This window comes from Talpa occidentalis, unplaced genomic scaffold (genome assembly GCF_014898055.3).
Source record: "Talpa occidentalis isolate TD23 unplaced genomic scaffold, MPIMG_talOcc4v2.1 talOcc4.6, whole genome shotgun sequence".
In the NCBI taxonomy this organism is placed as follows: domain Eukaryota; kingdom Metazoa; phylum Chordata; class Mammalia; order Eulipotyphla; family Talpidae; genus Talpa; species Talpa occidentalis.
This window is the reverse complement of record NW_023604972.1, coordinates 44,786,275-44,799,123: the sequence shown is the minus strand read 5'-3', so window position 1 is coordinate 44,799,123 and position 12,849 is coordinate 44,786,275. Positions and strand designations below refer to the sequence as shown.

The 12,849-nt window shown below is 42.4% G+C and overlaps 1 protein-coding gene across 1 annotated transcript in view; it reads right to left on the bottom strand.

The window, feature by feature from the left end:
- The window catches only part of SHROOM3 (shroom family member 3), a 310,763-nt gene that overhangs the window by 202,054 nt on the left and 95,860 nt on the right, over positions 1–12,849 (bottom strand). Inside the window, 1 exon segment of the mRNA XM_054688359.1 lies at positions 10,315–10,469. Coding sequence (XP_054544334.1) covers positions 10,315–10,469 — 155 coding nt within the window.

Below are 12,849 nucleotides of genomic sequence, written 5' to 3'. Positions count from 1 at the left end.
GAATGTATTTGTTATAGCTGATGTCCCCACATTTAGAACTGGGGGAAAGTTTCGCACCATGACTACTGTGTGATCTCAGGACTCAGACGTCATATCCTAAAGGCGCAGATGGATGTGTGAGTGCCATTCTTTCAGGGGTGGGCATGGAGTGGTGGCTGCTCTTTCGAATACATTTGTCTCAAGTAAAACCAAGTTATCCCAGGAATGAAACCAGGTGTTTTATCGTCAAACCTCCTTCGCTGAGAAACAATAAGGCATTCCTTTGTATGCGATGGGTGTTCAGGGCCTAGCCCATGAGCACATGTAACCCACTGAATAAAAATAGCATTTATCATTATGTGATACAGGGGGAAAATGTTCCCTTTCTCATTACAGTAAGGGAGCCTTTTTGCATAGCTCTCAGGAAATTTAATAATGTGTTACATGAATTTTCCATGGGAAGGAACAACTGGTTAGGAAATCAAATACTATATTTCTAGACAGCGACATTCAAACCTTGGACTCCAGGGAAGCTGAAAACTGCTCTGAGTATGGTACCAGCAGGATTGAAATACCTCCTCAAAGCATACTGAGCAAATTCCCATGATGCCAGGCCTCTTGGAAAAGTTCCTGGGGGTTGAAGGCCACTCCAGCTGCCTCTTTCCCCTCCTCCTCTCAACCACTTGCTCAAGTGGAAAAAATGTTGAAAGGGTAAGTTACCACAGTTCTCAGTTATACTGATTTCCCCTCTGGGGGAGTCTAATCCTAGGCCCTAAAATGGGATGCAAACTATACTGTAGTTTGGGATTTGTATTTATGTCCCAGGTATTAGCCAGCACTTTGCTCAAATTAAGAATTGCAAAGAGCAAAAGAAGAAGACGAATGGAGTAAAGATGGGGATTTACAAGGGGGTGAGAGTTCATCATAAGTGTCAGGGAGGCATGTGGAGGGGAGACTTGAAAAGTTTTCCACACAGAAGTCACACGAGTGACCAGCAATGCTGGTTGCACTATAGCTCCCTCGAGCTCTCTTCAGAGGACGCTGGTGCTAACACACCCCCTGCCTGAACCTCCACAGAAGACTTTTAGTCACAGACAGCACAGGGTCCTATTTTAGATCTTGAGAGGCAATTCTTGGAACTTAATGAGGCAAAAATCGTTCTCATATGGCTTCTGTATCCCTGTGATCGGGAGGTGACACCTGAACTGTGCACATAGAAGCTTCCAGAGCAATTCTGCAATTGCCTATAAAAAGATCATTGCTCTTTTTCTGTTTTTCCCAACTTCTTATGAGTTGTCTTTTGGCAACAGAGCCTTCCTCAATGCCATATATTGTGCTATCTAAAGAACAACACATTTTCAATTCCTTAGGCCTGCACCACACGTTGTCTATGTAACCTCACCAATTAATCAGTGGACAAAGATGCACAGAAGGTGAAAGACACTCGCCCAAAGAGTCCCCTTTTGCAGCCTACATGTCCTTTTCTGCACTTCAGCCTCCTACCAAGGAGCTTCACATTGTTTCAGAATCAAAACTCTTTCTTCTTAAGTTCTCCAGAGCACATGATTGTGATTTTTCTTTATTTGTTTCCAATATCGCCATTGAGAACTTGGGCCAAGTTAGTACTGTCCTTTAAAACTACATTTCCTGGGGCCTCCCTGATGGCGCAGGGATGAAGTCTCAGCACTATCAAGCTATTGCCAAGCACTGTGGCATGAGCTCCATCCCCGGCCAGTGAGCTACCCACATGGCACAGCAGACCTCTCCTGACTCACCTGCTGCTCCCCTCAGCAGTGTATTTCAGTTGATCTGCCTACTCTGCTCCCCACTCTGTCTCTTGTGAATCCTCTCACTCCTCTCTCCCCCCACACATCTAGCCTTCACCCTAGTTGTTGTATGCATAAATAAATGAAATAAATCTTTAAAAATATTTAAAAAATAAAACATTTCCTCTTAGCACAAAGGTTAGCCAAAAAACAAAACAAAACAAAACAAAAAAAACAACAAACCTTTAAAACCTGCACATTCTCATTTGCAAATCTCATGAGTAAATCAAATCAGCGCATTAAGGAGAACAATCATGACAGAATACAATTTTAGGTAAATTTCTGTGAGCTGAGACTGTCCAGCAGGAGCTCCTCAGGGAATCATGGCTTAATATTATATTACAATGAAGCATTTTTATATATACTATCTTATTTCATGCTATGGCCACAGAGTAGGGAAGGTATTTCTTTTACTCTTCCCCATTTTATCAGGAAACTTAGCCCCAGAGAGATTAAATTGTGTCCATGACACCTTGGTCAGAACACAGCAGAGCCGAGGTGGGAATCCAGGAGCCATGGGCTTTTCTCCCCCACATGCTGTTGGCTACTTCACATCTGAGTCCCAGCAACCTGGTGTTGCTGGGAGATTGTTAATTTACAAGGGAAAACAAAAAACAAAAAACAGATGCTGTTTTTGAAAAGCTTCACCCCTCCCTTCAAACTCTGTTGCTTTAAGAATATGGAGTCAAAGGGTTTGGGGACCTGATGGAGAAGGGTTATGGTGCTTTGGTGGTGGTGTAGCATGAGGACATACATTTGTAGCAGGGTATGTTCACATATATGAAAACATATACTATGTTGTAAATCAACATTACTTCAATAAACATAATTTAAAAAATGGGAAGTCAGACTGGATTGTGTCTATTTTTCTGCTTTGTTTCTTTATATTCATTCCACGAGTGAAATATTCCAATATTTGACCTTCTCCCTATGACTTATTTCATAATATCTTCCAGTTCCATCCCTGTTGCCCCTAATGGCAAAAGTTCACTGTTTCTAGAGGAGAGCAGGGGATAGGGAGCAAGCAGGTGAGGGCCCAGTGGATTATGGTGGAGGACTATGGGTGCTTTGGTAGTGGGTGTGGTAACACACATCTGAAGAGGGGTGAGCCTGTATCTCTGAATCATATATAGTGTTTCAAACCAAAGTCACCTTGTTACAGGGCAAACCCCGATATAATACAGGGTTGCCTGACTGTGGAAGGGGACCTATTAATGCTAAACTGCAGACACACACAAAAGGTTGATAAAAGGTTTATTTGCAAGGGAAGGGGAAATGGGAAATGAATAACTCAGGGAGAAAAAGAGGGAGATAAGTTCATAAATGAGTCCTACCTGTTCTACTGGAATCCCAATGACCCGCTGAGCTTGCAAAATACCAGCACACTGCGTGGCCACATGGTCAGTTAAATACGCAAACCCAGAGCCTAGCCGCTTAACTTCGCCCTCGGGTCCTGGCAGCTTTCCCTTTGGTGATCATGGGATTTGTGGTTCCCAGTGTCGTGGGGTGGAGTCCACAAAGCCTGTATGGAGTTTGCTCAGGGCATCCTTTCCCCCTAAACTCAAAAATTACAATAAAAATAGAATAGGAATTCTGTTCTTCAAAAGGCTTTAAAATTGTTAAAATCAAATATTAGATGGGTAATCAGAGCAAGATCCTTTGACAATAGATTTTTTTTTTTAAAGCAATAGAATTAAGGGGAGGGGAATAACAAAAAAGTATAAAGTATAAAAGAAATTATTTTCTTTGAAAAACTATAACTATGAACTGGAAAAGGAATGGCTTTGCAAAATTCTTTTTTTATCAATAACTGATAGCATTGATTTTGCATCCTTTAAGGGAGGCTTAAAAAGCATTTGGTTCATCGCCAAATAGTCCTTTCAAGATCACTGCCTTGCACATCCTGAGTTACAGCCTCACAACTCAATCTGGACAGAAAAAGGACCCAGAAGTCTGTCACAGAGGGACAAGTGTGTACCTCACCCACCCCATTCCATTCCAATAATGTCATCTCACCCGTTTATTAAAAGAACAATTCTGCTAAGCCTTGGAAATGTGGGGTGGTTCATTCAGGGGAGTGTTGGGCCTAATGGTTGTGATGAGCTGAATTTCATCACTATTTTTGATGAGAAGGAGGAAGCAGCTGTAAAGCCACAAATAGTTTTATTTCCAGAGGCTGATGGAGAAACTCAAGTCAACTGGATGCACAAAGCAGTGAAGTGCATGGCCTCTAAATTCCCAAGAGATGCTCAAAGTCAGTGGGAATCACCTCTTCGGAATAAAAAGATTGGTTTGTTTTTTCTTGGTTTTGCTTTTTGTTTGTTTGCCACAGATATTTCTAAATGGAGGAGGCAGTGGGGAGGAAAGCACATGTTCACCGCTGGAGGAACCAAGAGGCCCCAAGATACATGTGCCCAGAGACCTAGATTCTCATTAGGGCTACTAGGATGTGGCCTGTGGGCAAGTCACTGCGTATCTCCAAATGTGGACCCTGAATTTGCACCTCCTGACATTTTTCCTAACCTCCAGGCAGAGTCAAGGGCTAAAAGACACGGGACCTAGATTCTCACTGGTTCCACCACGCAGGGCAAGCCATGAAGCCTACAGGCATGTGTTGTTTTAGGAAGATGCTTATTGCTTCTTACTAATTCAACTCACCTTTCTCCTCAATCTCTCTTTTTTTCCAGTAAAATGTGATAGCTTCTTCCTGCTCTTCCTCCTTCCTTCTGCTCCTCATTCTCCCCTCTCTCTCTCTCTCTCTCTCTCTCTCTCTCTCTCTCTCTCTCTCTCACACACACACACACACACACACACAGACACAGTCAGTAAATAAAAAATAAACATTTCCTCCTCACATGTCCTCCCTCCCATAAATGTCCTCCCAACATTATTCAACATAGAATAAATGAATAGGAAGAGGAAACGATGACAACTTTGCAGAGGTGGTGGGAAGTTTAGGAGTCAGAGTCCTTTGTGAAAGGGACTCATGCTCCCTGCTCTGCTTATTGTTCTGAAGCAAGAACACTGCCTCTTATGCCCAGAGAAACCATCTCCCCACCGCCCATCATATGTCATATGTTCTAGAGATTAAAGCGGACTTTTCATAAGAGGTCATTTACTTAGCAACTAGGCATTTTTTTTGTTAATGAAATATTATTTATTAATAACAAAAATAATCATAAAATTGAACTTCCTTTTTTTGAAATGTCTTGAATTTCACAAGCTCACCTTGGAGATATAAGATTTCAGACATAAATGAAAATTCTAGTATGTTTAGGGTAACTAAACTTATTGCCTGTATTTTATTATAATTTATAGAGTTTATGTTATTTATAGAGACAATATAATGTATGCATTAATACTATTACTAGAATAAATGTAATAATCTGTATATAAATTACAAACTATATATTTATATGATGCATTTTTTTGCTAGCAACTAGGTATTTTATTTTCACGAAATGTCATGTTTTCATCACCACACTAAGTACTTTATGTGCATAATGTGCATATTTCCCCTTCAATCCTCATAACAATCCTATGAGGCAAGAAATCTGATGGGTTCTGTGACCTGCCCAGGGTCACAGAGCCAGCACCGGATGCCATTACACTCCAAATGCAGGCAGCACCAAACCTGCACTACCCACTCAAGCATTCTTTTTCCTAGAGAGAATGAGCCTGACTTTCAAATGGCTTATATAGCATTACAAGAAAACCTACCAAACATTTACTATAAAACATGCGAACTTTTATCTGCCACACAAAGAAATCATTGATATCAAGTCAGATCATTTTTAGGAAAAAGAGCACCTTGACACAGAAGGTTGGGAGGTTGAATTTACCAAGAAAAATGGAGGGAGCAGGCAATTAGAATTAAGATTCCAGATCCATTGGTTGCAATGTCATTCTATTATATTATCCAATTCAGGTCAGAAGACTGAGTTTGAACTCAGATAAATAAATGAGTTTAGATGAATACACAGCAATTAACCCCAACAGCCTGTTCCAAAGGGGAAATGTAGCCTCTGATATTTTTTCATTTAAATTTTAGGTTTATCGCTTCTCGGCCTTTTGGTTAAGATCAAGTGTAAATTTTAGGTTATCATGAACAGCCATGAGTATTCCCTTTACAAAAAGCACCTTACATCCCTGAGGGATGATCAGTTAAACCCGAAGACCCATTGCTTTGTTTACTGGTTTCCATTCTAAATATTAAGTGCATTGGGCCTCACTGGTGGTGCAAGGGGTTAAGCACAGCACTATGAAGCTATCCGCAGCCTCTGCAACATGAGTTTGATCCCTCAGCTGGCCAGGGAGCTACCCACACAGCACAGCAGATGTCTCCTGTCTCACTCGCTGCTCCCCTCAGCAATGTATTTCAGTCAGTCTGCCTGTTCTGCTCCCCATTCTATCTCTGGCGAATCCTCTCACCCCCCGCACCTCTGGCCTGTACCCCTGTTCTTGTATGCATAAATAAATCTTTAAAAAATATTACATGTGTTTTAGACATATCTGCCAAATAAAGTCTCTGTTGCTTTTGGAGAGGTTTGCAACATTGAGTTTTGTTTGCATGTATCTGCTTTGCTGATTTGCATCCTTTGTGTCCTGCTTTGCATTCCAAGAAGGCTTTTCTTCTACAATATTCCTTTGACTGGGAGATGTCTGTTTTTCTTTTGGAAGTTCTTTTCTTGAGTCCACTTCTTATTCTATCATTTCTTCTCCTTGTATCCACCACCAGCTGCAGACTTGCTTCTTTTCTCTGGGTATCCCAGACTCACGAGCATCCTCTGTTCCAAGTCTCCACACCATCCTCTTCCCTCCCTAAATGCTGCCTTCCTTATGGGTCAGCAGATCTTCTCAGGTCTTTGACCCACAACTCACTTGAGACTTAGCGTTTCTCTTGTCACTATAGTCTTTTAAGAAGGTGTTTGTACTTCTGTTTTTGGTCGCTAGGTGAGATACCCTCAAAACTTACATAAATACCAGTATGCTGCCCTGCATTCTTGGCATTTCTATGATACATGAGGAGACCTCTGATATGAGGTGTTACCCTCACACACCCCAATAAACTTTAAAAGAACAAGCAGGTACAGATGGAGCTGCTAATACATAAATGTTCACTATGAAAATGACTTTTCTATGAAACAGATTCCTCCCTCCCCACTCCCCATTATGTCTTCAGGAAGCCACCTCAGACTTTTCTTTAAAAAACAGGGATCACTTAGGAAAAGAGGAAAGCTAAGAAATGCACTATCACAAGTCACCATCATGGCATAGTGAAGGAAATAAAATCTCGAGGACAAAACATGTGCTAAAGCATAGAGGTAAGACAGTTCTACTAAATACAAAACCTGATTAACCCAGAGCAAAGGGGTTTCTACCCAGTTCTCTGAAAGGAAGGGGAGGAATGTCCATCCATGCCCACCATGGCATGCTCATAATCCCCATCTCTGATATGTGTGAGAAGAGAGCCTCCTTTTGCTCAGACTCTGAGAGTTCAACTACAAAAAATCAACACATAATAGATGAGATAAGACATATTCAAATTGTATCTCAGAGACAAAATGTTTCCCACACCAGAAGCAGAGGGTGCAAGGACTCTCAGTAACCTTATCGATCACATTAGCATATCTATAGAAAGAATGTGTCAATCAGAAGGGGATTTGGTGTTGACTGGCAGAGAAGAGATGAGGTGGGAGAGGAGCCCTTTGGCAACTTAATCCCTGCCATCCAGAGGAGAGAGAGCCTGGACTCACTGGTGAGAGCAACCACGCCACCTTCCAGATGTGCCCCCAGCGGGAAGAGGGGCCAGCAGGCCTTCAGGGTAGATGCCAGCCTCACTGGGGCCCAGACCTGCTCTCTTCACTCTCAGACTAGATCAGACAACCTCCTGATCTCTCTATGGTAAGACTTCCTACTTAGTTCTCCTTAGAGAGAAAAATGTACTGATTCTTGCCCACTAGGACAAGAATTTCTTTTTCAAATGGGTTACTGTATTGGCATTCTGGTTTATTATTTCAGTTTCCCGTGACTTTAGATAATGTGGAATAACATCCTAAATTCCATGAACTCCACGCACTGTCATGGTCAGTTCTAGACTTGCAAGGTTGGTGACCTTAATGGTGGAAATTCACCAAGGAAATAAAAGGGGGCTTCTCAATCACCAGGTGGCGAGCATATTTGGTAGTATGGCAATACTCCCGCATATCACCATATGCTTCTCTCTAACCCAATCAAGAATAATGATCAAATATTACAATCTCCTGTGTACTTATACGTCATTCAGTAAGTCTTCAAAATGGCCTTTTGAGGCAGCAATTATTGTTTCCATTTTATAAATGAGAAAATTAAGGCTTAGAGAGACCTAAAATCACACAATTTGCAAATGACCGACCAGATACCATCCCTGGGTCTGTCTCCTCATCTATAGTAATCCAAATCTCTGGTTACCATCCTAGAAGGCATAACCAGAAGCTAGCGTGAATACTTCTCATAGCAGAAACAGGGCATCTCTCTCCAGAAGTTAATCCAGCACCAGAGTCCCATCAAAATAAAAACATATCAGGAGTGTGGACTCTATAAGCAAACCTCAACAGAGAAATGCCAGAATTCTAAAACTGGCTTTGGTTTCAAAACCAAGGTGAGTTCAAAACCTTCCACATTCTTCAGGATATATGGAGCAGCCTAAAGCTTCTGAGCCTTCCTGCCCATCTGTTAAAGAAATCAGCCACCATGTTTGGAATGACTGCTTGCTTCACTCTAAGCAAGGAATGGGCCTGAGTTGCCAATAACAATAAAATCAAAGGAGCAGTATCTGTTGTTACTGTGAGTTCCCTTGTAGAATATTTCATTTACTATTTCCTTGTAAAATAGGATTTTAACCCCCATTTTAAAAGATGAGGATACTGAATATTCAGTGAGGTTAAGAGGTTTGCCCAAGGTGATGTGGCTATAAGATAATAGCCCTGGAATTTGAACCCAAGTCTGATCTGACTCTGGCAACTAAGCCAGACTCTCAGCTTCACTGAGACTCTCAGCTTCACTGGCCACCAGAAAAGCAGTATCTGGTTAGATGACCCTGGTTAGACCAGACACAGCTCAGCACAGGAAGGAGTCACTAGAGTCTGGGACACCGAGGGACCAATCCATGACCATCTTATTTTGGTGAGAAAGAGCTGCTGTCCCCCCAAGCCAGGGCTCACTAGGTAAATTTTAAATGAATGCAGGAGCAAATGTCCCATAAGAGACTGTGTCATGATCAGAAGACCAGCTTGCTTATCACAGCTTGAAAATGGTGTAGCTTGATTAACAACTTCCCAAGTTCCAGCTAGCTAACTTAAACAGTCTCAAAAATAACATTTAGGGCCTCCCCGGTGGCGCAGCGCTTGAGTGCTGGCTTGCAAAGCTGCCGGCAGCCTCTGCAGCGCTGGTTCGATCCCCGGCCACCGGGCGAGGGTCCCACATGGTGCGACAGACCTCTCCTGCCACCCGCTGCTCCCCTCTGCAGTGTACTTCATCAGTCTGCCTGTTCTGCTCTCCTCTCTGGCCCTGGTGAATTCTCTCACCCTCCCATGCTTGTGACTGTGCCCAGTGCTTGTATAAATAAATAAATAATTAATTAATTAAAAAAAATAACATTTAATTGCCACATGAGGCAACCAAAATTTGATTAAGGAAGAAATTTTCAAATAAACAAAGTATGTAGGTCTACGGCCTCGTGTATAAAAGGGAGTGATGCTCACATGGTCTGCGGAAGCAGAACCAGAGGCCTCAAGACACTTTCAGGCTCTTTTCTCTTATTAGCTCTGCTACCTTCAGCAGCTTATGTACCTTCTTGCCTTTAAAACGGGGAGGGGGATAGCTATCTTTCTGTGTTCTTGTGTAGATTAAGAGACCTAACATTGATAAAACCCCTCAAGCAGCGCTGGATTTGAAAGAGAGATTAATTAAATCCATTCCCCATTCTAGAATTCTCTCTATCCAGAGCTGGTTTCCTGGGAGTAGGGAACTTCTTACTTTAAGGCATTATGCCAATGACATCCAAAGAAACACATCACTTTCACAACCAGGAAAACAAACAAAAGAAGGAATTTGCTTGTTTTGATGACTGCTGCAGGTGAGGCTAGAGGAATGCCACCTGAAGCTCCAAGTCAACTACTTTCTCTAATCCCACAATGAGACAGCACACCTTGAGCTCTGGCCAGAGCCGGGATCAGTTACTTTTCAGCAAGTCCAGAAATTTAGCAAGTATAGTGAGGCAGACACTGTCAAGCCAATACCTGCTGGTCAGTGCTTTAAAAAGACAAGTAGTGTCTGAAATGTCTTCGCCCAATTTCCTCCTTACATGCTGCAGATGAACAAGAAAAAAGCAAAAAGAAAGGAAGGGCGGACATAGGGATCCACACAACAAGGGTTAAAGAACAAGCTACCAAGAGGAGCTCCTTCCTGGAGGTGAGCCAGGCTGGTGAGGTGGTAGGAGGAATGGGATTGGGGTGCCTCTCTAACTTACCTGCGTACCACCAGCCTGAGGGTCTTGTAGGATCCTTTCACCAGGGACACGGCCTCCCTTCTGGAGCTGCTCAGTGCAACCTCATTGATGTGCACAACCTCGTCCCCTGCCCGCAGTTTGGTGCTCACCAAGTCTGCTTTGCCCCCTTCTTCGATCTGCTCCAGGGAGAAGAGAGAGGAGGGAGACATGAGTGAGACAGGTGGGTCCTGCCTAGTCCCTGGCAGAGGTCCCTGACTTAGAGGCTTTGACCCCCCCATCTCACTGGCACCCATCTATGGGTAAACTTCCAGAAGGTAAGGCCTGCCTCCTGTTTCCCCATATGTATAGGACCCACATCCTACCTGCCCAGAGAGGGCACTCAAAAGGCTAGCTGAGTAGATGAATGGACTGGGTTTTCATCCAAAGTCACCATGTCCTGGTGTTCACAAACCCCCCATTTCTACCCCTTAACATCATCAAGTTCCAAAGTCCACTCAAAGCAACAGTTTCATTCCTTTAGAAGCTGAGTTCTTCATACTTATTTTTTGGTCTAAAATTATAATTCAGTGGATAAATAAACTGGGGTCCACCCAGACAACAGAATTTTATTCAGCACTAAAAAAGAAAAGGAGCTGTCAGGTAATGAAAAGGCATGGAAGACCCTTGCATGCCTATTACTAAGTGAAAGAAACCAATCTGAGAAGGTGCAGACTACATAATTCCTGCTATAAAACAGCCCTGAAAAGGCAAAACTATGGAGACAGTAGAAAGATCAGGGTTTGCTAGGGTTAGAGTGGAGGGGGGCATGCAAAAGCAAAGCACGTAGGATGTTTAGGGCAGTGAAACTACTCTGATACTATAATATAATGATACTATAAGAGTGGATACATATCATAGTGCAGAATGTAGCAGTAAGAGTGAACCCTAATATAAAGGGTAGACTTTAGATGATAATGACATGTCAGTAGTTTCTTATTTTCATGCTGCTTTAACATGCTGCTTGTGGTTATCACATTCTATCTTTCAACAGAACTATTTATGTCTGCTTGTTCTCAGCCCACATCCCACACCATCCCCAGACTGGGCTGGAACTCTTTGACACTAGAAATCATGACTGAACATTTTCTTGCCCAGAATGCCTCCCCAGGGCTTTCACATAGGACCTCCTCAGAAAATGCTGGGTCATTCACTCAACAAATATTCACTGAGCATCTACTATGTGCCAGGTATGAAGCTGAAAACTGGGGGTACAGTGATCAGCATCACTGATGTTTCCCTGCTCAAGTTGCAGTTTGTAGAATTGAATCCCCTCTATTATTTGCCAGCATTTGCAATAATATGAGACCTGGGAATGATCAATTTCTTTTTTTTTTTAAAAGATTTATTTATTTATACATACAAGAACTGGGATATAGGCCAGAGGTGTGGCGGGGGAATGGGGGAGTGAGAGGATTCACCAGAGACAGAGTGGGGAACAGAATAGGCAGATTGACTGAGATAAACTGCTGAGGGGAGCAGCGGGCAAGTCAGGAGAGGTCTGCTGCACCATGTGGGTAGCTCTCTGCCTGGAGACTGAACTTGTGCTGCAGTGCCTGCAGATAGATTCATAGTGCTACATCTTAACCCCTTGCACCACCAGGGGGCCCAGAATGATCAATTTCTTATGTTAAAAAAGAAAGTCAAGAAAGCTCATTTGTGTAATTCCTATCATATCCCTCTTGTGACTGATGTAATGTGAAAATATTTATGTCAAAGTTTCACTGTTTTCATAAACTATTTCTATAATCCTTTGTATTTACAGTTTCTCCACTTTGTATAAAACTTTTATATTAAAAATGATTACTTTCAAAAAGGCAATATAATTACTTATGAAATTGAGAAGAATAGTGGCTGGATGATTTTTTAAAAACAGTATTTATTTATCAAACACTAGCCGGGCACCTACTATATATTTTGATTCTCAAATTTCTCCATACTCTCTATTTGTGATTCATGCTGCCTTGGGATTTTAAATATTACCTGAGATAACTCACAAATATTTTTTCCAACACTGACCTTTTTGTATAAACCCCTATCCTATATTTTCAGGGGTTTTCCCTCCAAATATACCTCCTCTGTCATGAAACTTCTCTATGTTAACCCAGACTTAATCTCTCTCTTCTCCAAATGATTTCTCTCTTGAGACCAGCCACAATCACTACTTTTATTGTGGCTACTTCTGATGATGCCCTAACCCCTCTGCTAGGTTTTAAATTCTATGAGGTTAGAAACTACGCAAATATCACCCTGGGAGGGTAAGCAATTAGTAATGAATCAAAGAAGTCCTGGGATTCATATTTGTGGGAGGTTTGCTCTGGACAGGGATTCACCCAGGGGCTCTACTCCAAAAGACAGAGTCCCAAGAGGCCTAAGTGAGGTCTGAATTGAGCCAGTTGGGCCTGAAGTGCTCTAAGTGGTCTTAGCTAACTGAATTAAGAGCTGCAGTATCAGGGCCTCCCCAATGGCGCAGCCCATTGAGGGCCACACTGTGAAGCTGTCTGCAGCTTCTGCAGCATG